General features: G+C 60.4%; 2 protein-coding genes across 3 annotated transcripts; both read right to left on the reverse strand.

Moving 5' to 3' along the window:
• Window positions 1-4,703, reverse strand: UPK1A (uroplakin 1A). The gene is made up of 8 exons (XM_038382969.1): window positions 4,680-4,703; window positions 3,762-3,858; window positions 3,205-3,405; window positions 2,748-2,822; window positions 2,400-2,507; window positions 970-1,149; window positions 608-691; window positions 1-324 (listed from the first exon to the last, which is right to left on the reverse strand). Exons 2-8 carry the CDS (start codon window positions 3,822-3,824, stop codon window positions 280-282), a joined length of 756 nt encoding a protein of 251 aa, XP_038238897.1. The 5' UTR covers window positions 3,825-3,858; window positions 4,680-4,703; the 3' UTR covers window positions 1-279.
• Window positions 4,704-6,543: 1,840 nt separating this feature from the next.
• Window positions 6,544-24,517, reverse strand: APLP1 (amyloid beta precursor like protein 1). 2 transcript variants are annotated; one of them, XM_038383178.2, is made up of 17 exons: window positions 24,202-24,517; window positions 19,949-20,113; window positions 19,328-19,457; window positions 19,002-19,114; window positions 17,920-18,098; window positions 17,511-17,749; window positions 16,568-16,698; window positions 16,117-16,191; window positions 15,540-15,698; window positions 14,911-15,039; window positions 14,702-14,801; window positions 11,711-11,869; window positions 11,139-11,162; window positions 10,951-11,021; window positions 10,499-10,567; window positions 9,248-9,391; window positions 6,544-8,865 (listed from the first exon to the last, which is right to left on the reverse strand). In XM_038383178.2, exons 1-17 carry the CDS (start codon window positions 24,268-24,270, stop codon window positions 8,767-8,769), a joined length of 2,055 nt encoding a protein of 684 aa, XP_038239106.1. In that variant the 5' UTR covers window positions 24,271-24,517; the 3' UTR covers window positions 6,544-8,766. The 2 variants fall into 2 exon arrangements, with proteins under 2 accessions (XP_038239106.1, XP_043357910.1); XM_043501975.1 differs by lacking the exon at window positions 15,540-15,698 and having other exon boundaries at window positions 24,202-24,514.
• Window positions 24,518-24,834: the final 317 nt, after the last annotated feature.

A 24,834-nucleotide genomic window follows, 5' to 3' on the forward strand; every position in this document is an offset into this window, starting at 1 on the left:
TGGATTTTGAGGGGTTTAATGGAGACATTTAAAAAAAACAAACAGGTCACCAGGGGTGTTTTACACAGTGATCAGCTCTGAGGTGCTGCCTCCCACCCTCAGCCACCCCACAGCCAGCACGATGGTGTCAGGAGCAGGGCTGACAGGGGCACAGATGGTCACCAGGCTGGCCTCCCCAGCTCAGAGAGACAGGCTGGGGCTGGTTGCCTCCCCTCACTGACTCTGCAGATGGCAGGTCAAAGGAGCCCTGCCCCATGGCAGGTGTGTGTGTGGGGGGGATCACAGCATGGTGTAATGGTACATGGCCAAGAGCATCACTGGGCACTGCAGGGAGAGAGAGACCCTCAGATCATACCCACTGGTCCACCTAGCCTGGTGGCCCATCTGCCCTGGTATCCCATCTTCCAAACCTGCCCCTGCCCCCCCAAGCCCATCTGCCCTGGTATCTGCTGAAGAGGATTTAGAACCTCCCCTCCCCCCTCCAGGGCAGGTTCTCTCATCCCCCACCCCCCATGCACACACTCCCTCCCCCCTCCAGAGCAGGATCCTTCATCTCCCCCCTCCCACACACTCTCCCTCCCCAGCCCAAGTTGGAGCCCAGACCCACCGTGAACATGAGGATGGCGAATCCAAACCAGGAGATGCCCCAGGTGTAGCTGTTGATGGCATTTTCAATGTGCTCAAAGCAGCCCTAGGGAGACAGATGCTGAGTGCTGCACAGATGGACATCTGGGTAGGGAGCGGGGGCTGGAAGAGGAACTGGAAGCCAGGACTAAGGCAGAGCTAAGTAGTTGGGTGCCAAGGAACAGCAGGGGGCTGTGAGTGTGGGGCACTGGCAGAGATGGTGGGGGAGCCTGGGGCTGGGCTGGCAGGGAGCTGTGGGTCAGGAGTGTGGGGCACTGGTAGAGCTGAGGGGGCAGGGCTGGGCTGGCAGGGGGCTATGGATCAGGGCTGAAGAGCACTCCTTACCTTGGTGTTGATATAATCCACATGCCCCACACGGCAGCCCTCTGGGCTGAGGATGACAAAGTTGGCATCACGCTTGCAGCAGAGGAAGGGCCATGGCGCCAGCCCCTCGGGGTAGAAGGAGCGGAAGGTGGATGTGTGGTTCACCCAGTCCAGGGGGCCTGTCGTGCCACAGCACTGTTGCTGAGCGAGGGAGGGGAACAGATGACACAGCTGTTAGCCCTGCCCAAAGTCCCCCCCTACCCAGCATGCCTGGTCCCCCCAGCCCCTTCTCTGCCAGGCTCCCCTCCACCCCACCAGACAGTCCTGACCCCCAGAGCCCACCATGAATATGGGGGGGACAAAGCTGAGCACAGGCCCCACCCTGCCCAGGATCAGGCTCCCTCCATCTGCTGCAAAGGAACAAGAAAGGGTTAATCTAGACCTCCTAGCCAAGGCTTTCATCCCTGGGGTGGGATTCAACCACCCACTGCCCCCCCGCTGGCCTCCCAGCTAGGGTTGCCATCTTTCTACTCCCACAAAAACACCCCAACTCACTCCCCCACCCAAGGCCCTGCCTCTCCATGTTGGTCTCCCCATCCTCACTCACTTGCACTGGGCTGGCTCAGGGGGCTGAGGGCTCCAGCTGGGGGTGCAGGCTCCAGGGATGAGGGGTTTTAGGTGCAGGAAGGGGCCTCTGGCTTGGGGGTGGAGCCAACAGGTATGGGAGGGAGGCTGAGGTAGGGGTGTGGGAGGGCTCTGGGCTGGGGTGGGGCCAGAAATGAGGGGTTTGGAGGGGGATCAGGGCTGGGGCACAGGAGGGCATCAGGGTGGAGGCTCCAGGCAACGCTTACCTCAGGCAGCTCCCGGAAGCAGCAGCAGCATGTCCCCGCTCTGACTCTTATGCAGAGGTACGGCCAGGCAGCTCTGTGAGCTTTCCCCATCCACAGGGACCAGCCCCACAGCTCCCATTGACTGTAGTTCCTGGCCAATGGGAGTTGCAGAGCCGGGGCTTGGGGAGGGGGCAACACATGCAGCCAGGACCAGCTCTACATTTTTTGCCACCCCAAGCAACCAAAAAACAAAAACAAAACCCCACCCCTGCCAAATATGCCGCCAGCAGAGAGAATGGGGGGAGCTACTGCCGAATTGCCCTCGACAGCGAGACCAGAGTCAGAAGAGTTGCAGTGGGAAACAATGGAGAGGTGCTGCTGCCAAATTGCCACCAGGGCTGCTGCCAGAGTGCAGCCCTTCCTCTTGCTTAGCTGGTGCTGAGAGCCAGCCCTGCATGGAGCCCCCTGACTGCCCCTACACAGGAGCTGGATGGGGACATGCTGCTGCTTCCAGGAGCCACAGGGAGCCTGCCTTGGGCCCCTGCACTACCAGCCAGACTTAACAGCTCAGCCAGCGGGGCAGGGCGGTGGGGGTGGCATCACAGGGCAGGATAGACCCACCTCCATCATGATCCGGTCCCACATGCGGGTCAGCTCCCGGCCCTGGGCTGTAGGGGCCGCGTAGAACATCAGCATCTGCTTTGTGACCATCCTGTGATTGGAGACCACCTGGAGGGGCAAGAGGGACCCATGGGGGCAGGGCCAGGCTGATACCCTCATGGGCCCATCCCCCAGCCTGCCCCACCAGCCTAGGTATCCTGACTCCCAGTCTTCACCCACCCCCCCCCCCCGCACACACACCCCCAGAGCTGGGATAGACCCCAGACATCCTGGTCCCCAGTCCCCCAGCTCTACCCACTAGACCTTCCCTCCCAGGGAGGGAACCCCGCATCCAGATGCCACACTCACAAAGTCACGGTGGGTGTAGGAGGTGATGCAAGAGGCACATTCGAAGATGTAGACTATCAGCATCAGTACCAGGTACTGGGGGTGGGGGGAGAATAGAAGAGAGCTGGTGAGACCCTGTTGTGGGGGGCCTGTGTGGGGCATGAACCCCTGAGCACCCCCCCCCCCCCATGACCCTGGCTGCCTCACTGGTTTCCCCACTCCCTGCCCCCGGGACACTCCTCTCCCCAACCCCCCCCTTAGGTCTTCTCTAGTCAGAGATACCATGTGGCTGCCCTGCACCTCCCCCCCCCGCCGCATCAGCCGTTTGTCCCATGGCACAAGCCTCCTACTCTCCAGTGCCCCCCAAGCAGCCATCTCCTGCCCCACAATGCTCCCATACAGCTTTCCCTCCCCCTACCACCTGCCCCACAGCACCCCCATACAGCTCTCCCTCCCAACAGGGCCCTGCCCCAGGCACCAGCATGAGCTGCAGGCGGCTGCCCCTGGCCAGGGCCACGATGCCGAAGACGCCAAGGCAGAAGAAGGCGAAGCCGCAGAAGATGGCAATCCAGGCACCGGCATAGACGTCATCCTTGCCCGACACACCCAGGATGGGGTAAACCTTATATTGGTCAGCTGTGACCCAGACAGTCTCCGCGTAGAGCGCGATGCCGCACATCTGGGGGCAGGGTTTGGGGTGAGCCCTTGGACCCTGAACTTCAGCCCCCAACCCATCCCCTACATTGCATGTCTGGGGCAGGGGGTAAGCTCCAGGACCCCAAACCCCACCCCAATGCAGTCCCCCCCAGCACTCAGGTCACACACCTATGGGGCAGGGGGTTGGGGGGTGTGAGCTCCCTGGGACCCCCAAGTCTGGCCCAGCCCCCTGAATCCCCCAATGGCATACAGCACCGGCCCAGCCAGCTGTGAGGGATCCCTTAGAAATTCAAATTTCCAGATCCACCCCAAACAGCCTCAAAAGCCCCACAGACATACCCACCCCCCTCAGCCTGGCAGGCCCCCCAACCACCTCACCAGGATGATGATGTTCCCAAGAATCAGCAACCCCACAATAAAGGGGTTTCCTTTTTCCATCATGTTCTGCCTTTGGGGGGCTCTGCCAGCTCAGACCCTGCAACAGACAAGGGGGTTTAGAGACCAAGTGCTACCCCCAATCCTGCAGAGCGGGCCTCTGGATTGGCATGCTAGTTTATGCAAATGCAAGCCCCCACCCAAAAGTGAGCCTGGAGTTCTGTTCTCCCTCACCTCCCAGAGCCTGCAACGAGTCCTGAACCAGCCACAGCAAGCATGGACAGACCTGGGTGTGTGTGTGTGCGCGCGCACGAGGGTCAGAGTCATCAAGGCCAGGCTGGGTCAACACCCCAGCACAGTGCTGGCCTTCAGTGGGGTCACAACCCCACAAGTGGCCAGAGAGGTCTGGATCTTCCCCTGGCCTCACTGTCCACCCTCTCTGTGGGCTCACTGCAGCCCACCCCCAGGGACTCACCCAGCCAGATTCCTCTGGCCACAGGGGAGCTCAGCAGGTTTTTCCAGCTGCCCCACATTTCTTCCCCTCTCCCCCAGCATTTTACAGATTCCCTTCCCAGGCACACCCAGCCCCCCCAAGCCAAAGCCCCTCCCCACTAACCACCAGCCCCCACTCCCCTGGGAGAGCTGAGGAGGGAACCCAGGAGTCCTGGCTTCCAGAGTTTAGGAGTGAGAAGTCTTCACCCCTCCAGCCCCACATGCCCTCCAACACCTGTTACATGCCCCCCCAATACATCGCCCTGCTCCTATCAACCCATCAGCATCACCTGTTCCCTATACAGCTGCTCCCTTACCCCCCACCTCACCCATTGGCCTGCCTCTACCCTCACCCCAATCAGCCACATCCCAGCTCCCCATATCACTCTGCCCCACCCCTGCTCATCCCATCAGCCAAGCCCCACTCACCTGCTGTTCACTCCTGCAATAGCTAGCTATAGCCCTAGCCCAGCCACCCCTTTATACCCACCTGGCTGGGAGGAGCCAGCGAGGGAAGCCCCAGGCGGAGCTGATTAGCAGCCAGGGGGCAGGAGGTCCAGAGTCCTGCCCTACCCCAGCCAGGCTCCACCCCAGCCCTGCAGCCCCCAAAGGGTTAATGGGTCCCTCCTATAGTGGGTTGCCTGGAGAGGGAGATGGGTTTGGGAGCCAGGCTCGTGGGGGGGGGGGGTGGCACCACTGTGGGGAGGCACCCCCATAGGGAGCCCTCCCCGCACACCACAATGGTTCTCATGCCCCAGTGTGTCCTTAGCATCTCCAGCAGCACTGGGAACACCCCATTGCTCCCCACCACACAATCCATCTGAGCGCCGCCCTTTCATCTTGGTGCAGAACATGCCACAGTTCAGGTACAGGCCTGTTTGCAGCTGGCTGAGGAGGGGAGGCCTTGTATCCTCACCCCCAAACCCACGGTGCTGTGTGAACAGGGATATGTTGAGGTCTTGTAAACTCATCACACATCAGAGTAGAGAGTGGTGACTGTGGGAGGCTAGTGGCAGGATAATTACCAAGATTCATGGCTGCTGAATTCAGGATTCCTGGGTTATATCCCCTGCTCGGGGAAGGGAGGGGGGGTCTAGTGGGTTGGAGCTGGGAGCCAAGACTTCTTGGTTCTATCCTGGCTATGGCAGGGGAGTGAGATCTAGTGGATTAGAGTGGGGGGTCTGGGACTTGGGATTTACGAATCACAAGTTTTGTCCCGGCTCCCTGAGGCCACTGCATTGTAAAGTTTGAGGAAGGGGCCCAAAACTCCAAATCAGAGCACATCCCATCTGAAAGGCGGCACCTAGGGGTGGCCTGGGCAGCAACCTCTGCTAGGACAGCAATAGGCCATGGCTGCCCTAATGAGCAGGGACAGGGCCTTGTCAGTGACTGGGGCTGTGATGCTCCTAGACAGAAGACCTGCTGGCCTTAGGCTGAGCTCAGGATTCCAGGCAGAGAGCACCTTCCCCTCGGATCCAACACAAAGAGCGAAGAGCTGGGGCGGCCAACCTGAGCCTGAGAAGGAGCCAGAATTTACCAATGTACATTGCCAAAGAGCCACAGTAACACGCCAGCTCCCACCCACCCTGCTCCCAGCTGGCAGCTCTGCTAATCAGCGCTGGCTGGGGACATGGAGTGAAGTGCAGACGTGGTTGTAAGTACTGTGCAAAGTACTGTGGCTGAATGCTCCGAGGTCAGACCCAGGAAGGTGGAAGCTGTGTGAGCCGTTTGCCCTGGAGACAGTCTGCTCACGGAGAGGAGACTTCACCAGAGTCCTGACTAGTGAGGGGATGGCAGGCTCAGGGGAGGGGGCAGGAAGGGGTGGAGTGGAGGCAGGGCCTGTGGCAAAGCCAGGGGTTGAGCAGTGAGCACCCCCTGGCACAGCGGAAAGTTGGCGCCTGTAACTCCAGCCCTGGAGTCCGTGCCTAGATAAGAGCTGCATGTGGCTCCGGAGCCACAGGTTGGCCACCCCTGCCTAATAGCTTGAGCAACACAGCGTCCCCTAGTGCTATACTGGGCCAGCAAGAGGTGAGCGAGCCTACTGAGCCCCCGGTGCACCCTCCTGAACCCCCCCACTTGCTCCTTGCACCACAGTACCCATCCTGGCCCTGCCCCCCTCCTTGCAGCATGGCACCCCCTGCAGAACCCCCTCCCCCTCCCTGCAGCACCATGCTCCCTATTGAACACCCTACATCACAGCACCCCCTAGCTTTAACACCCCATATGGCAGCATCTCTCCTTGCCCTGCCTCCCCCAACTTCAAGCAGCACAGACAGTCCAGGCACAAGGTGGGTTTCAGGAAGTGACAATATTTTATTAGTTGGGGTGGCGGCCGGGCAGGATGACCCCCTTCTCCCAGCGAGTGATGTTCTGCATCTCGCCATTCTCAGCTGGGCAAGCCCCAAAGAGTGCGAAGCAGAGCAAGTGGCCTGGGAAATAGCACACACCTGGTGCCCTGCAGCCAGGGCACAGAAGGATTAAAGAGAGGCACACGGGTTGGGGGGGCAGAGACCTGGCAGGTAGGTATGTTTGGTGGGGCAACCACTCTCCTCCTGTCATCCCTCCCTTCTCTAATCACAGACATGCAAAATAGGGGCATGCCAACAGCTGGGGAGGGCGTATATGGGGGGTGGAAAGATCAAGGGGACCCTCCCTCTGGGGTGCCACTGGTAGGGAGAGGGATAAGTCCCCCGATCATTGGTTTGGCCCCCCACCTAAGGAGCGCAGGTGGGAAGTGCCAGCGTCACTGCAATCTCCCTCCTCCCAGCGATGAAGTTGATGCAGCTCCTGCAACGCCCCCCGCTCCAGGGGGTAAGATGGCAAATCCCCAATGCAACCCCCCCGCTCCAGGGGGTAAAATAGCATATGCCACTGCAGGTGTAAAAAGGTAGCTCGCGACTGTACCCATTGTGCCTTCTACACGTGACACTGGTATATCCCGAATACCCCCTAACTGCGGCAGGTGGTTCATCCTGCCAGACTCCTCCCAGCCCCAGGGCAAAGGCCAATCCCCCAGACCTCGGGCGCTCTGTTACCGGTACGAAACGTAGAGGGAACGAAGGACAAAACCCAGCGTGCACGGAACTGTACGCAGAGAAAATAAATTACCCTCATTTTTTATTTCGTTAACCCCCCCATCTACCCCCCTGCAGGGAGTAAGATGGTTTGTCCCAAATACACTCCCACCCCTAACGGCAAGCGACAAGATGGTATATCCCAAATACCCCCTAAGATGGTATATCCCCAGTGCTGCCCCTCCCTGCAGGGGATAAGATGGTATATCCCGTTTCAGCCGTTCTCCGGAGGTGGGGAGTTTCCGGAGTCACGTGTGTGGGGAGTTAAGTTGAACACACGTGTTCATACAGACTGGCAGGGCAGGGGGCCAGCGTAGGCTCTGGAGCCCCAGGGCGACGTTGTCTGGTCCTGCCTCTTCCAGGCACCCTGCTCTCCAGTCATGGGAGGTAGATTTACCCTATCCCATTCCCCCATCCCACTTCCCCCCCAACCACCGCCCCGCCCCACAGACAGTTCATATCCCACCAACTGAATGGACTGGCCCCCGGAAGCCCTCCACACGGGTTTATCCGCCCCTCTCTGACTCCCCATTAAAGTGCAGCTGAATATAGTAGTGGGGGATTTGGGGAGGGGCATGTGTATGTGTCTCTGCCACCCCCTACTGGAGGGGATGAGCCCTGCTCTCTGTATGTCCATCCAACCCCCATCCAGCTTTGAAATAAATTAAGTACAACTAAAACAAGGAGGCGGCTAGGGGCACCTTAAACACTAACAGATTTATTTAGGCATAAGCTTGCAGGGGTAAAAATCCACTTCTTCAGATACATGGAGTGAAAATTACAGATACAGGCATTTCACTCCATGCATCTGAAGAAGTGGTTTTTTACCCACAAAAGTTTATGCCCAAATCAACGTGTTAGTCTTTAAGGTGCCACCGGCCTCCTCGTTTCTGTGGATACACACTAAGACGGCTACCCCTCTGATACTAAGTACAGCTAGTGAAGGGGGGGTAATATGGATGCACCTAACAGCCAGGCGGTGAGCTAACAGCACATGGATTTGGATGCAAGTGTTGCTGTGTGCAGGATTGGGTGGAGGTTATGGTGCCATGTCTGCATTGTGTGAGTGTACGTCTCAGCATTGCCTGTGCGAGAGGGTGAACGTTGACGGGGTGCACACCCAAAGCCCTCCTCGTTGTAGGGACATGATTCCATGGGAGTTGAGTGGATTGTTTAGAAAGCAGGGTGGGGGAGGGGGAAAGGGACTGGGGGAAGCACTAGGGGTAGGGTTGTCAGGGGCTGGGAAAACACTGGAGGGGGACACACGGGGGGGGTCGGTAGCATTGTGGGGGGACAGTGGGCAAAGGGGAGATGGGACAAGAAGGCGTGGGGGGGAGCGGGTTTAATCCTCTCCTGTAAGTGTTAGGGGAGGGGGAGTGGTTTGTGAATGCTTCACGCCGTGTCCCCCCACTGCCCCTCCCGCCCATGGTACAGTTGGCCTCTCAGTGCATCTCCTCGAAGAATTTGTAGGTGGGGTTCTCATAGCCGTGGTTCTGCATCTTGCTGAGTTGCCGCTCCTCGGGGCTCACCATGGGGTCCACCTGCCCCAGGGATGGACAGACAGACAGAGGGGTTAGGGGTGTCAGGGCTGGAGGCTCCACACCCTTTCCCCACAAATGAAAAGATTTAGGGTGACTACTCCCAAACCTCATTGCTAGGAGGCAGCACAGTGGGGCTGGGAGCCGGAACCCCTAGGTCTCTCCCCAGCTCTGGGAGGGGAGTGGAGTCTAGTGGGTCAGACCGAGGTGGGGGTCTAGAAGCCAGGATTCCTGGGTCTGTCCTGAGCTCTGGGGGGAAAGTGGGGTCTAGTGGGTCAGAGCAAGGCCAGGGGCTGGGAGCCATCTTTGGCTCTGCCTGGCTGTGCCCCCCCACCCGTGTCCTATGAGGGCAGCAGTCCCTGTGAGGGATTGAAGGGGTTGTTACCTCGACAATGCCGTGGCTGATGGTCCCATAGGGCTTCCGGCGAACCATCAAGAGACTGATGATGATCACCATGGCGACTGCCACCGCCACCACCAGCAGGCCAATCAGGGCACCCCTGTTAATGGTTACCAGGGTGTCCGGCTCCTGTGGGGGGACAGAGAGAGTCATGTCCCCCCTCCCCTTTCTTGGTAGACTCACTGGGGGAGGCTGGGGGGCTTAGCAGGGAGAGGGCGAGTCTCACAGCCCTAGAGGGAGGAGCCCCAGTTTAGGGTTCAGGTTAGTCAACCCCCCATCCCTCCCGGGGGGGGTGCAGGTCAGGGACAACCTAGACTTTCTAGGGCAAGGTTGCAGCATCTGGGGGTGCACAGCAGAAGGACGGGGGCTGCAGATGGGGGAAGCACTCAGCAGCAACTATAGGAAGAGGTGCTACTGGACAGGGATTGCGTCCAGTGGTGGTGGAGGGGGCAAGTGAGCAGGAGGCACCATTGCAGGGGGGGCAAGCTAAAGGGTGCACACAGCTGTGGGGGCATCAATGCAAAGGGGGACACTGTGGTAGAAAGTACATATCTGTGTGTGCATGCAGGAGTGGAGGGGCTTAAGGGAGAACCACAGGGGGAGGCAGTGCTGCAGGGGGACTGAGATGCAGAGCGCACAAGGCAGCACTACAGGGAGACAGTTTCAAAATGCACATGGTGCAGGGGGACATAGTTGCAGGCCACACACGGGGGGAAGGGGGGAAGTCAGCACTGCAGGGGGGCACAGTTGCAGTGCACGCGGCAGGGGGGAAGGCAGCACTGCAGGGAGACACAGATGTGGGGCACACGTGGCAGAGTGGGGGGAAGGCAGCGCTGCGGGACAACAGTTTCAAGGTGCATGCCAGGTGGGGGGAGGCAGCACGACAGAGGGACACAGTTGCAGAGTGCACAGAGCGGGGGGGAAGGCAATACTGCACAAGGACAGATTCAGAGCGCACATGGCGGGGGGAAGCAGCGCTGCAGGGGGACACAGTTGCGGGTCACAAAAGCACACCCAGCAGAGCAGGGTGGGGGAAGGTACACTGCAGGGGGACACACTTGCAGGGCACACACAGCGGGGGTGGGGGTAGGCAGTGCTGCAGGGGGACACAGATGTAAGGCACACGCGGCAGAGCCAGGTGGGGACAGGTAGCACTGTAGGGGGACACAGTTCCAGAGCGCACACGTCGGGGTGGGGGGAGGCAGGGCTGCGGTTGCGGATGTCGCAATTGCTCACCAGCTCGTCACGCTGGATCTCCGGGGACTTGTACACCACTTCCTTGATGTCCCCCATGGAAATGTTTACCTGGGGGGTATGGGGAGATAGAGACATTAGAGCTGAGAGGGGGCACCTATCCCTCCATGACAACAGGGTGCAAAGTACTGTGTGTAAACGGTGCTTAGCCGCATTCCCCTTCCACACGGCCATCATACAGTCTTAGAGGAGATCATGTCTCCCATAATGCACTGTGCCCTCATTCCGTTCAGGGGGAGTCACATCAAGCCACTCTCAGAATGCACAGCACCTATCTCCCATCACGCATTGCACCCACATCCCCAGCTGAGGGGGGGGTCATGTCAAGCTGTGCCTCATTCCATCCAAAGGTCTTGTGCACCCCAGAGTGGCTGTTCCCCTCCCACCCCTACTTACTAATGTGGGGTGGCCCCTGAGTCCCCAGCCCTGCTCACCCTCTGCTCATCCTCGCCCAATGGGGTCTTCTCGCTGGTGAGGTAGTCATACTCGGCCACCATCCCCGAGGCTGTGGGGAAGAAGAGAGTCCCGTAGGCAGTGGGGGAAGTAGTCCTGGTGTGTAAAGGTCAAGCAGGTTGACCCCTGCAAGGGGATGGGGTGCAGTCAGCCACCCCCAGGCACTCACCTTTCTTTTCGACTAGCTGGGAGTCTGCTGAGGAGGGGTCCCCACGGGAGCGGCGGAAGGAGACGGCCCGTGGGGTGGAGGAGCAACAGAAAGAGAGACAGAGCAGACACAACAGATGTGTTGAAGTGTGGGCTGGGGGGCCCATCCTGACCTCTCCCCCAGGGAAAACAAGCTGCCCTGTCCCCCCCCCCCACAGCCTAGGGTAGGCACAGGCACATGGGGGGGGGGTATCCCCCTCCCTGCCCCACAGCACTGCTCCCACCAGCTTTAGCCCCTTCCCCTGATGTTTTGGCTTATGGCCCCACCCCCAAAGGTTCTGGTCCCAGCCCTGCACCTTTCACCTTCTCTACACTCCCAACCCTGTAGGTTCTAGTCCTGTCCCAGCAGGTTTTGGACTCCTAATCAGTTCCTGCCCCACAGGCTCTGGCCCCACCCTTGTGAGATCCACCCCCACAGGCTCTGACCCCAGCCCCAATGAAATCCATCCCCACAGGCTCTGGCCCCACACTTGCAGGTTCTGACCCCACCCCCACAGGATCCATCCCCCCCAGATTCTGGCCCCACCCCCTCACCTTCCCCCTGGAAGAGGTCCCCGGCCCTCAGGTGTGTGTCCTCGGGGCTCAGGTCCTCACTGCTGTCTAGTGGCAGGAACTCCTCGGTGGTGCGTGTCTCGGAGATGGATGTGGTGAGCAGGCTGCTGGTCCCTGCCTGCTCTGCCCGCAGCAGCTCCTCTGAGGAGACAGGGGGACATGGGTCAAAGCAGCAGAACCCCCACCCCACCTCTTGGGAACCTGGCACCCCTGCACTAACCACTAGACCCCACTTCCCTCCCAGAGCTGGGGATTGAACCCAGGAGTCCTGGCTCCCAGTCCCGGCTCCCAGCCCCCCCTGCTCTAACCACTAGATCCCATGTGACATAGCATATTTCTATAAAACATATGGAGTGCAAACGAGTGTGAATATAATGCAACTGGAATATGCTTCATATAAAAGGTCTCTTGTAAGATATCATTACAAATCTTATAATCCACTGAGTGTGTTCATCCTATTTGTATGTATGTATTATTCTTGCATCTGAAGCTAGAAATATGGAGTATTACTCTGAAGTCCTATTGTAACTATGCAAAGTGTGGGCCATTAACGGTGGCTTGGAATCTTGATGGCTCCCATTAACTAGGACAATTGGTTGTCAACAGCTCTGTTTACTTGTAACCCTTCCTGTGGGTGCCAGCCAGTGAGTAATGAAGTCTCGCAGGACATGTGAATATGGACACGGAATCTATCTTAAACCTGATGCTTTTCCATTTAGAAGGAAGGGTGGAAACTCAGAGACAGACAAAGATATAAAAGGAGGTGGAAGTGAATAAAGGGGGCTGTCAGTCATGAGAAATCCCCTAGTTACCACCTGAGCTGGAACTAACAAGAACTGTACGGGGGGGGGGGGGGGGGGAAATGATTAGACTCCTTTTCAGTCTGGGCCCAGTGTGTGAAAAAAGCTTATTGGAACAGCTCCGAGGGTGAGATTTACCTGTATTCAGTTTCTTAAATGTATTAGGCTTAGACTTGCGTGTTTTATTTTATTTTGCTTGGTAGCTTACTTTGTTCTGTCTATTATTACTTGAAACCACTTAAATCCTAATTTTTATACTTAATAAAATCACTTTTGTTTATTCATTAACCCAGAATAAGTGATTAATTCTTGGGAGAGCAAACAGCTATGCATCTCTCTCTATCAGTGTTATAGAGGGTGGACAATTTATGAGTTTACCCTGTATAAGCTTTATACAGAATAAAATGGATTTATTTGGGGTTTGGATCCCATTGGGAACTGGGAGTCTGGGTGCTGGAGATAGGAGACTCGCTGAGCGGTTTTTGGTTAAAGCCTGCAGCTTTGGGGGGCGTGGTTCAGACCCTGGGTCTGTGTTGCAGCAGAGTAGCGTCTTGCTCAACAACGCAGGGTTCTAGAGTCTCAAGCTGGCAGGGAAAACTGGCTCAGAGGTAGTTTCAGCACATCAGGTAACAGTCCCAAGGGGGTCTCTGTGACCCAACCCATCACACCCCACTCCCCTCCCAGAGCCAGGGATAGAACCCAGGAGTCCTGGCTCCCAGCCTCCCTGCTCTAACGCACTAAACCCCACTCCCCTCCCAGAGCTGAGCACAAGGGTGTCAGGGCAGGAGGCATCTCAGGTGGGTGTGGGCAGGGGTGGCAGGTTTATATAATTTTTGGTGGTGCCCAGAATGGGTCCAAGTCCCGCCCCTCCCCTCCCTAAGGCTCTGTGGGGGAGTTTGGATGCGGGAGGGGTCAGGCTCTGGGAGGGAGTTTGGGTGAGGGGTCTGGACTGGGTCAGACGTACAGGAGAGGGTGAGGGGTGCAGCCCTTACCTCGGGCTGCTCCCGAAAGCGAATGCACCCCCTCTGGCAGCAGCTCCTAGGCGTGGGGACAAAAGGGTCTCCACGCACCACTGCCCGCAGACACTGCCCCCGCAGCTCCCATTGGCCACTATTGGCAGAGTTGGCGCTCGGGGTAGGGGCAGCACGTAGAGACACCCTCACCCCCTGCAGGGACGTTCTGGCCACTTCCGGAAGTGGAGAGGGCTTAATCCCATTGTGCTGCCAGTGGTGGCAGCCTGGGGGTGGCAGGCGGGGCCAGGGGAAAGACCCGGCCCCGAACTTTGGTGGAGCGGGGCCCCCATGCTCGCATATTGGTGGAACACAGGCACCACGGGCCCATACAACTCGCTGCCCCTAGGTGTGGGAGCTGGCATGTACGTATTTCCACACCCCGTCCGAGAGCCGGGCGAGGGCAGCACATGCATGTAGCTGGTGGGGTGAGTGTCATGGGGAGAAGGTGGGAGGAGTATTGGGGGCAGAGTTGGCAGGAGGGTACCCACAGGTCCCACAGCCTCCAAGAGCCAGGGGTGGGTGAAGGCGATGTTGAGGGGGGTTGCTGGGGGAAGGCGATGTAAGGGAAAGGGGGCATCAGTGGGGCCGGGCCATTGGGGACACTGGCCACTGGGACATTGGGGGGAGGGGTGTCAGGTGGCCATTGGGAGCAGAGGCCTTTGGGATGCTGGGGATGTTATGGGGTGGCCATCAGGAGAAGAGATGTCGGGGGGGGGGTCAGGCCATCAGGGTTTGTCCCGCAGCCCCGTGGAGAGCCAGAGGAGCCGGCAGGGGGATGGGGCCGTCGGGGTATGTTCATGTTTGGTTCTGCAGCCCCACGGAGACCTGAGGGGCATTATCGTGGGAGGACATATCAGGGGGTGTAAGGGGGTCATTGGGGTACGTAGGCGTCTGGTCCCTCAGCCCTACGGAGAGCCAGGGGACTGTCAGGAGGGAGGGATGTCAGGGGCCCAGGGGGCCATTGGGGTATGTATGTATCTGGTCCCGCAGCCCTGCGGAGAACTGGGGGAGGGGCCATTGGGATGTGTATGTTTCTGGTCCCTCAGCTCCACGGAGAGCCAGGGGGGAGGGATGTCAGCGGCCCAGGGCCATCAGGGTATGTATGTATCTGGTTCCGCAGCCCCACGGAGAGAAGGGTGAAGGGCCATTGGGATACGTACGTATCTGGTCCCGCAGCCCTGTGGAGAGCCGAGGGTTCTTGTAGAGCAGGGCCAGGCTCTGGTTCATGCGCTCCTCGATGACGTGCAGGTGGGTGTACACCTGGGTACAGATGGAGGGGGACAGACAGATGTGGGGCTGTTAGGACAGGCGCTCCCCTCCCCTGCCCGCTGGGGATGGGGGATGGTTGAGGGCACAGGGGGATCCCCACCTGGAACTTCATCTGCTCGGCCTTCTCGGGGTCGACGGCGCAGACATGCTGGTAGTGCCGCAGCGTGTGCCGCTGGTCCTTCTGCTCCGCCCGCACATACCGCCTCAGCGCCTGCAGCACCCGCTCTGGCTGGGCAGCCAATCGCAGGGGAGAGGTGGAGTCAGAGCTGGCTAATCAGCACCCCTACTCTAGAACACATTCTGGATTGGCGCACCCCTGCCAATACACTCAGCACTTGCTCTGGCTGGGCAGCCAATTGCAGGGGAGAGGCAGAGTCAGAGCTGACTAATAGAAATCCCAACTCTAGAACCTGTTTGAGAACCAGTTCTAGACTGACCCACTCCCACCAATCCATGCAGCACTTGCTCTAACTGGGGCACCGAAATACAGAAGAGAGGAGGAATCAGAACTGGCAAATCAGTACTCCTACTCTAGAACCCCTTCTGGAACCTGTTCTAGTCTGGCTTATCCCACCAACCTATGCAGAACTTGCCCCAGCTGGGGCAGCGAATCCCAGGGCACAGGTGGCATCTGAGCCAACCAATTAGCACCCCTGCTCTAGAACCCATTCTAGGCTGACCAGCCCCCCCCAGGATCCAGTGCCCCCGGATCAAGGCTGTCTGGTCCACCTGTGGGCTGTCGCTCTGCACAGCGCTCAGGTAGCTCTCCAGCGCCATGCGCCGATTGTCGTTCAGCAAGGCCACCACCCGGGCCAGGTGTGTCTCCACCAGCCGCTGCCTCTCGCCCGCCACCTGCTCCTCCAGCGTCTGCAGGATGGACTGGAAATGCTGCGTGGGGAGAGGCCAGAGGTCAGCAGGGGCTAGGCCACGAGCCCTCAAGGGGGCGGGGCTGAGAATCTGGGGGAAAGTTATTGGAGATGGGGCAGGGAACCCTCCATGGAGGAGGAGCATGGGGGGCAGCAGGGCCATGGTCAAGAACTCAAATGGGTGAGGCCAGGGAGGTCAGAGGAGGCAGGGCTAGTCAGTGGTGGCGGGGCCAGGAACCCATAGGGGAAGAGGGAGTGGCCACAGTGGGGCAGGGGTGAGTGAATGGGGTCCCCCAACCCCTCAGGCAGACTTGGTACCACTGCTGGGTGGCTGTGGGACAGCCCTGGGTGTCGGGAGTGAGCGGCCATAGAGGGGGCGGAGTCAGGAACTGGTGGGGGAGGCAGCCCCACCCTGCTCTCCCTGCAGACATGGGCCTCACCTCATTCAGCGCCTGCCGGTCAGCCTTGGGCAGCTCCTTGGCCTGGTTGTCCGCCTCGGCCCACTCCTTCATCACCTGGGGGGGAGCAGGGATGAATGGGGAGCCTGGCCCTACGCCCAGCACCCTCCCTGTCATCAGCCTTCAGCCCCCAGGCCTGCAAGCTCCACAGTCCGGCTCGGGATGGGGTGTGTTCTCCATGCTCGCCGGCGCACAGGCCACCAACATGGGTCACATACAGACATCATAACATGCCCTCGTGGCCCAAAGCAGCAAGGGGGTCAGAACCTGACAGGACCTGCTGACTGGTGAGTCAGGAGCAGCCCTGGCCATGTGGAACTGATCACGGAGGACATGGGGACGGAGCCCATGTGTGGGCTGCTGTGCTGGGGAAGACCAAGGGGGGGGCAGGGTAGTGGATGTGGGGGGGCCCAAGTCCCTCCCCCCCAAGCACCTCATTAATTTGTTTCATCCTGCGCTCCTCTAGGTCCATCTTGGCTCGCAGGAAGTTGGCATGTTCACTCCCGTCGCCTGGCATCTCGAAATAGATATCCACGCCATCTGTGGGGTGCGGAGTAGGAGTGGCTGTGGGAAGAGGGGTTGTCAGCATGGTGCCTCCTAATGAGCCCCCATCAGACCATGCCTCACAGCTCAGCGCCCCCTGTCAAGCCCCGCTGCCCCCGCAGTATGGCATCCCCCACCTCACTCCCCACAGCATGGCACCCCCCGCCCTGCAGCACAGCGCCCCCGCCGAGCCCCTACCCCGCTCCCCGCAGCCCAGCGCCTTCTGCTGAACTCCTGCCCCTACAGCTGAGTGCCCCCCTAGCACTGCACTTAGGCATTGGGCTGCAGTTTCTCCTGAGCCCGGGCACGGTGGAGGGTCTCTGGCGGCTGCCTCTGAGCTTGGTACAGTTGGGCACTGTGCCACGCAGAACAGGAGTCGCATTGTGATGTGGGGAGGAGATGAAAACAGTCCAGGCAGCTGAGCATCCCATCTCCCATGCCCCAATTCACGGGTGCATCAGCTCCATGCCAGACTGTGCCATCCCCCTTCGCCTGGGAACTCCTGCTCCTCCTGAAAAGGTCAGCACAGCAGTGCCTGCCCCAAGGGATGGGAAACTACCAGCAGTACCCCACCCTAGGGGATTCTGGGAAATCGCCAGCTCCCCCTCCCCAGCAACACCTGCCCCAGGGGATTCTGGGAAACCGCCAGCTCTTTCCCCACCCAGCAATGCCTTGCCCTGCCCTGCCCTGCCCCCGGGGAATTGTAGTAAACTTCCAGCTCTGCCGCTGTAGTCATCGCCCTGGAGGATTGTAGATGACCGCTGCCGCCGCCCCCCCTCACCCACCCGCCCGCACCCAGTGCAGCTGCACCCTGCCCGGGGACTGGGTCTCACCTTTGCCCTCCTCCTCGGTGCTCCGCGTGGTGGTGGTGATGGTGGTCTGGGTGACGCTATCATCGTAGTAACCCGGCTCCACAAAATAGTCATCCCAGGTGGCGGGGAAAGGGTCGGTGTCAGCTGCGCTGTCCCTGAGGCCTTGGTTCTCTTCCTCCTCCTCAACATCCTCCTCCCCATCCCCATCTGCCTCCAGTGTCTCCTCTTCTGTGGGGGCCCGGCCTGTTGGGAGCCTCTCACTACAGCAGGGTTGAGGGGCAAGAATCAGGGATGGGCTGTGAGCTTCCCTCACAGCGGTGCCCTGAGCTGCAGTGGATGGGAATTCTGTGAGCTTCCCTCCCAGCAATGCCCCGAGCAAAGGAGACAGAGTGCAAGCTCCCCCATAGCAGTGCCCTATATGTCCCCTCACCTGCGCTTGGGCTCCTCCTTCAGATGGGCCATGTTGCGGGGAACTGGGGTGGGTTCCTCCAGCCGGAGAGGGAGGGGGCGTGAGGGACAGCACACATACTCCACGCCCCGGAAGCGGTCAGCCCCACAGGGCAGCAGCATCCCATAGCTGTGCAGCTCCAGCCCCTCACTACTGCAGGCCTGGAAGGGGGTGAAAGGAGAAGGAGAAAGAGCAGCATCAGACACCCCTACACAATCCAGGATTGGTATATCCACAAGCACCCCCTTGCCTACCTCCAGGGCAGTGGTATCTCCCAATAGCAATGGTCCTGAGAGCTCCCCCCACGCAACAGCAGTGGTATCTCCTAACACCCCCAAATAGCAACAATATTTTCCCCAAGAACTCCCCCCGGGCAATGGTATGTCCTGAAAACTGCCCACTCCCCAGACTTACCCTCCCTACTAACCCTTTCTGATTGCCATGGTATCCCACTAGACCAGTAGTTCTCAAACCTTCGAACTGGTGACCCCTTTCACACAGCAAGCCTCTGAGTGCGACCCCGCATATAAATTAAAAACACCTTTTTATATATTTAACACCATTACAAATGCTGGACGCAAAGCGAGGTTTGGAGTGGAGGCTGAGAGCTCACAACCCCTCACGTAATAACCTTGCGACCCCCTGAGGGGTCCCAACTCCCAGTTTGAGAACCCCTGCGCTAGACCTTTCCCAGATGGCAACGATATCCCCCTTAATAGCAGTGGAATCTTCCAAAAACTGCCCCCATCCTGATATCTCCCACAAACTCCCTGCTCCCAAATGGCAATGGTATCTCCCAAGAATTCCCTCCCAGACGGGGAACAGTATCTCCCAAGAACCCCCTCCCCAGATGGCAGTGGTATCTCCCAAGCCCCTCCCTCCATTGTCTGTCCTGAACACCTGCCTACCCCCATGAGAGTGGTATCTCCCAAGAACCCCACCCCCAACTCTCCCAGAAGGCAGTGTTACATGCTGGCACCTGCAAGGGGCAGTCTTCCCAAGGGGGGTGCACTGGTGGCCCGGGGGCAACATGGGGATCCCCTGGCACCCCTGCCCACACTCACCTCCTTGGCCACGCCGTGCCAGTAGATGTAGCTCTCACATGAGTCCATCTTCTCCTGGTGCAGGAACTTGCAGGTGTCAGGCACAAGAAGAGCTTCACTGACAAACTCACCCACTGAGGGAGTGGGGAATGACACACACACGTGGTCAGCATGGCCCCCCCACACCCTGCTTGCACCCCCAGACCTTCCTCCCCTCCCAGAGCTGGGGAGAGAACTCAGAAGTCCAGGCTCTCACCCCCCCGCAACACACACTCTACTCACTAGACCTCAGTCCCCTCCCAGAGTCAGGGATGGAACCCAGGCATCCTGCGCCCTACCCCACTCACCCAGGCACCTGTAGGGCACCACGATGTGCCGATGCCCCTTGCACTGGGGACGTCCTTTCTTGCACCAGTTGTCAATGGTGACTGGCTGGGTGCCTTCCACTGCATTGGTGATCTGCAGCTCAGGGTACACCTGTGGGGCAGTTATCACCGGTGGGGTCAATAGAGGCACAAAATCCTGCCCTCCCCTCCAAAGATGGGGGCAGACAGCAGGGGCTGTGGGGAGGAACCATGGGGCACCAGGGATTCAATAAGGGTCTCGGTCCCTTTTTCCTCACCCTGGGTCTCCCCCAGGGATGGAGCAGCTCCACACCCCCAATAGCCCTTTGCACTGTTGTGTGAAGAGCACAGCATGGGGAGACGCGGGGGCGGTACAGACTATGGAAAAGGACCTGGTGGGTGTGCATAAAGGAGTGTGGGAGAGAGGGGGTGGGTACATTCTGGCAGTAGGCAAGGATCTCCGGGCAGGGTGCATGTGTGGAGGGTGCAGGGGGAAAATGATGGGATGTGGGGGAGCTGTGGGGCAGGTACCTCCTGGGAGTAGGCGAATATCTCCTGGCAGGGTGCAGAGAGAGCCCATGGGATATGGGGGAACCGTGGGGCAGGGGGCCACGGGGCAGGTACCTCCTGGCAGTAGGCGAGAATCTCCTGGCGGCTGCGGAAGCAGCTGCGGGCACCAGCAGCATCGGGGTCCCACCTGCCCGTCTGCAGGTTTCGATGCATGGTCAGTTTCCCACAGAACACGGCCACCTGGGGCTCGGACACAGGCGTCCCCGCCATGCCCAGCGCCTGCCACAGAGGAAGAGATTAGTAACCATCCAGCCCCACTCCCGCCATGCCCAGCCCCTGCCATGGGGGGAGGGGTTAGAACCTGCCTGGCCGCACCCCCACCGCCACAGGGGTTAGTGCCCATCCATCCACGCCCCCGCCACACCCAGCACCTGTCACAGAGGGGTTAGTGCTTGGCCAGCCCCCACCATGCCCATGCCTGCCATGGGTGGAGGGGTTAGTACCTGGCCGGCCCTGCCCCACCACGCCCAGTGCCAGCCACGGGGGGGGAGGGGTTAGTGCCTGCACTGCTCCACCCTCGCCACACCCAATGCCTGCCATGGGGGGAAGGGTTACTGCCCAGCCTGGCCTGCCCCTTCCCCACTGCACCCGTCGAACATGCCAACCCTGCCCGTCTTGCTGGGATGAGAGCAGAAGATGCCAGCTCCCTGTGGCCAGGTGGGGGAGCCCTGATCCTGATGCCGGATTGGGCCCCCAGCTGATCCACCCCTCTTCCCCTTCGATGTGCACTGAGCAGAGGCTGAACCCGGGGCCTGGAGACGCAGGCAGGACAAACCTGACTGCACTGGCCCAGCTGTCCCCGCACATCGCCCCCTGAGGACAGGGGCAGGACACGGGGCCTTTCCCCTCGAGGGGGCGCTGGCTGCGATCTGCACAGGGCAAGGACTGGCAGGCTTAGGGGGACAGGGAATGGGACATGGGGCCTTTTCCCTCTAGGTCAGCAGCTGGAGGGCTGTGGGTTGGGGGACACTGTCAGAGCTGGGGGACCCCTGAGGGTGGCTAAGTGACACATTTGTCCCTCCCCCCCCACATCCATCTCTCTCTCTCTCCCAAGCAACAACCGGGATGTTGTTGCTGTGGTAATTGCTCTCCATGGAGTTGCCCGATCTTCCTGGTCGCCATGGAGACAGTCTCCCAGAAGGAATTTTAAATAACCCTCCCCGCCTCATCCTCTCCCCCCCCGCCCAGTAACCCCCTCCAGGATCACCCTCCCCCATCCCAGCCCCTCTCCCCACCATCTGCCCCCCAGGATCACCCTCCCGCATCCCAGCCCTCCCTCCCCCCCATCCCAGCCTCTCCCCCTCTCACTCATTCCCCCATCCCCCACCATTACCCCTCATCAGTGCTGAAGAAATGGGATCCCCACCCCCCATTTGCCCCAATACCCCCCCATCTTCCCCAGGGAGGAAGGTTCCTAGCAGGGCATGTGGGTCATCCCCCTTCCCACAGGGAGCCCTGGGGCTGAGGAACCAGGTGCCATCCCTGCCCCTGCCAGGCACGGTGCCAGCCTTGGCCCTTTAACAAACTGCCTTTCACAGCCTCACCCGGCCCAACCAAAACAACAACAACAAAGGCTCATTCTCACCCTGCCAGGGCAGCCAAGGGGCTGCGGGTCGGGAGTGAGGGGCACCAGCAGGGCTGGGCTAGCAGGGCCTGTGGGTTGGGAGAGAGGGGCACTGGCAGAGTGGTAGAGGGCAGGGCTGGGCTAGCAGTGGCTGCGGGTCAGGATTCTCTGCCCTGTTTTGTGGCACTGAGCCATAATCCCAAGGGCCTCACCCTTGCCCCAGAAAGAAAAGGAGTACTTGTGGCACCTTAGAGACCCTTGCCCCAAGCTCAGATGCCCAGTGAAGGTCAGAGACCCCAGGGTTTTGGGGGGCCTACACAGATCCCCCCATATGTCAGGAGGGCTCTTCCTTTCTCAGCCCCCACTTAGGTACCCACTGGGAGGAGTATCAGGTTTCGGTGGAGGAGGGGAGGGGTGCAGAGTGTTTCCCTTCCCATCCCCAGTAGGGTGATCCTCATCTCTCTGTGGGGTGCATGGAAGATGGGGAGCCCTTAGATGGGCGAGGGAAGTGGGGAGCAGGGAGCTGTGTCTCTATGGAGGTGGGGTGGGGCACTGGCTGAGTAGGAATGGGGGGCAGGGGTCTGTGTCGATGCAGTGGGGGAGGAGCACTGAGGTGGGGGGCATGTGGCTGTGTCTTGGGGAGGGGCACGGCTGGGCAGGGATGTGGGGGCAGGGGGCTGTGTCTCTGTGGGGGAGGGACACTGAGGATGTGGGGTAGGGAGCTGTGGAGGGGCACTGGCTGAGCAGGATCTGTGGGGGAGGTGCATTGGTTGGGCAGGACCACAGGGGCAGGGGCAGTGTCTCTGTGGGGGAGGGGCACTGGCTGGGCAGGGGGCTGTGTCTGTGCAGTGTGGGAGGGGCAGGGCTGGCACTGGTGGGGGAATGCCAGTGGGGCCTGGCCCCTGTTCAGCCTGGATTACCCCGGCTCTCCCTGGCTAAGCTGCTCACTATCGGCTTTTCAGCAGCTGCCTTGATTTAGCCTGGGCGGACTCCGGCCTCCCACCAGCCCAGTACCTTTGGGGGGCAGGAACAGGGGGGTAGATGCTGCATGGGGCAGCTAATGGGATGGAGGGCTGTGGCAGGAGGGGGACCAGTGGGGGAGGGGGACAACAGAAGGAACGGAGGTTGCCAGGGTGAAAATTACGAGCTGTGCCCCCAACCCATCCCCATCCACCCTTCCCTCTACTTTCTGTCCCTCCCCCACCCCCCTCCATCCCCTCCCCTTGTCTCCCCCCCAGCCCATGAATTATCCATGTTACATCCATCAGTACATTAAGGCACCAGATGGCGAGCTGGAGCCCATGTCCTGGGGGACAAAGGGGGGGGAGGAGAGGAGGTAACTATCAACAACATAGACCAGGAGTCAGATGGAAGGATCTTTCCAAATTCATGGGGGCGGCAAAGCCATGGGGAGCAGCATCCCCCACTACAGAAGAACCCCCTCCCCACACACACTCTCCCCATTCCCCTCCCAGAGCTGGGACAGAACCCAGGAGTCCTGGCTCCACACCCAAGCCTCCTCACTTTTCTCCAGTTTGGCTTTCTGGTATCAAGGGGCCCAGAGCCAAGAGCTCCCCTTCCACCCGGCTTGAGCCAGAGCCAGCAGCTGGCATGGGATATAGCTGGGTGCCCAGGAGGATATGGGGGGGAGGAGATCCCCACATGGCTCCTTAGCCCAGCGAGCACGAGCCCCACTTACCACCACCCCTGGGGCCCACTGGTAGCAGGACAAGCATGGCCATTGTGGCGCTGCCCCATGTGCAGTGCCAGCTGGTGGCACCAGGGACGTGAGTGCTAACCAGGCCTGCCTGGGGCATCACCAGAGACTGGGGGCTCCCAGGGGGAGCTCAGCAGCAGCTGGTGTTCAGGGGGGTTCCCCTGTGCAGGGCTGAAGCCCCAAAAGCCAGAAGTGGGGCCCACAGCTCAGCAGTGATCGTGCTATCCAAGGAGGTAGGTTCCCCTCTCCGAGCCACCAGGCTGCCCCATTGGAATGGGGCACAGTGACCCCCCCAGGAAACTCTCATGGGGGATGAAAAGGGTAGCTTCAGGCCAGACCCGCCTATGCTGTGGGGCTGCCAGGCCCGAGTACTGGGTCCCAGAATGGAGCAGTGGGGAACACCTGAGGAAAGGGGGCACTGCAGGGATACGGGGCTTGGGGTGCAGGACAGATGTATGGGGCTGGAGCAATATGGATGGGGTGGGGGATGCCTGGTTGAGGGTGGCGAGGGGGACCTCAACCACATGAGACCTGGAGCTGGAGGTCCACCACTGCTGCTACTCCCTATCACATCAGAGCACTGGTGGGGCACCACATGGCATGGAGTAGGGGGCCAGGACTCCTGTGTTCTCTCCTGGCTCAGGGAGGGGACTGGGGTCTGGTGGGTTAGAGCAGGGGGCTGGGAGTCAGGACTCCTGGGTTCTCTCTCTTGCTCATGGGGTGACCTTGGTAAGTGCCTCTGTGCCTCGCTCCCCCCCTACCCCAACCACCTTCATGAACAATCACATCTGGAGAGCCCCCGCTAAGAACCCTCCCCCCACCACACACAGGGGCGGGGGGCTCAGCCTATGTCGTGGCCTGCCCCAGGTGAGGGAAGTGGGTGATTTACACCCCTCTTCGCTTCCCCCCCCCGCCTCCAGGCCTCCCATGGCTGCACAGGAACAACGCCCCCTCCAGCAAACCCTCCATAGGGCGCTGCCTGTGCCCCCCCAGCCCCGTAACCCTGGAGTCCCCCAGACCCCTCACCTGGCTGGCGGCTCCGGCGCTCAGCACCAGCTGGATCCAGGCTGCCCAGAGCCCCGCGGGCAGAGCCATGGCCGCGGCTCCCGGCGAGCTCCCTCACCCCCGCGTGCCGGCCGCAAGCTCGCCTCGCCTCGCCGGGCTTGGAGCCGGGCAGGCGAACCTGAGCTCCGCGCTCTCAGCCGGGGCCCCCCGCGCTCGGCCCGGCGCTCTCCCCAAGCTCGCCGCGGATGTACCAGCCCCGGCGCTGCGGCTCCCTCCAGGCTGGGCTGTGACAGGAGGAGCCTGGCCCGCCAGCTGCGGCGGCTCCCGGCTGCTGCAGCCCCCGCCCCCAGCCCGGACACCCCCCCGCGACAGACGCGCAGAAACACCCCTCCCGACAGCCAGGGAGCGGGGACAGACCCCGCCCCCGCCAGACCCACAGAGGGGAGAAGCCCCGCTTTTGGGGATGTGGCAGCCCAACCCCCCCTCAGGCCAGGGACACTGGTCCTAGCAACACAGAGCAAGCCAGACCTGCTCCGGAAAGGTGGGTGTGGGGGGAGACCATGCAGCGCCGAGAGAGGGAGGGACACACAGATGGGGGCAGTTTCTCCAGCCCCCCCAAGCAAGGGAGTCAGGACACAGGCTCCAGCCACTGCA

The sequence above is a fragment of the Dermochelys coriacea genome, chromosome 24, assembly GCF_009764565.3.
Source record: "Dermochelys coriacea isolate rDerCor1 chromosome 24, rDerCor1.pri.v4, whole genome shotgun sequence".
Classification (NCBI taxonomy): Eukaryota; Metazoa; Chordata; order Testudines; family Dermochelyidae; genus Dermochelys; species Dermochelys coriacea.

What these genes read in the sequence shown, in the direction of transcription:
- APLP1 (XM_038383178.2), bottom strand. Translation starts at nt 24,270, where the DNA reads ATGGCTCTGCCCGCGGGGCTCTGGGCAGCCTGGATCCAGCTGGTGCTG. An exon ending in GCGCCGGAGCCGCCAGCCAG is followed by an intron (nt 20,114 to 24,201) that starts GTGAGGGGTCTG and finishes CCTCTGTGGCAG; the next exon opens with GCGCTGGGCATGGCGGGGAC. An exon ending in AGATCCAGCGTGACGAGCTG is followed by an intron (nt 9,392 to 10,498) that starts GTGAGCAATTGC and finishes GTCCCCCCACAG; the next exon opens with GAGCCGGACACCCTGGTAAC.
- UPK1A (XM_038382969.1), bottom strand. Translation starts at nt 3,824, where the DNA reads ATGATGGAAAAAGGAAACCCCTTTATTGTGGGGTTGCTGATTCTTGGG. An exon ending in GGGACCGGATCATGATGGAG is followed by an intron (nt 1,150 to 2,399) that starts GTGGGTCTATCC and finishes TCCCTCGCTCAG; the next exon opens with CAACAGTGCTGTGGCACGAC. An exon ending in TCGCCATCCTCATGTTCACG is followed by an intron (nt 325 to 607) that starts GTGGGTCTGGGC and finishes CTCTCCCTGCAG; the next exon opens with TGCCCAGTGATGCTCTTGGC.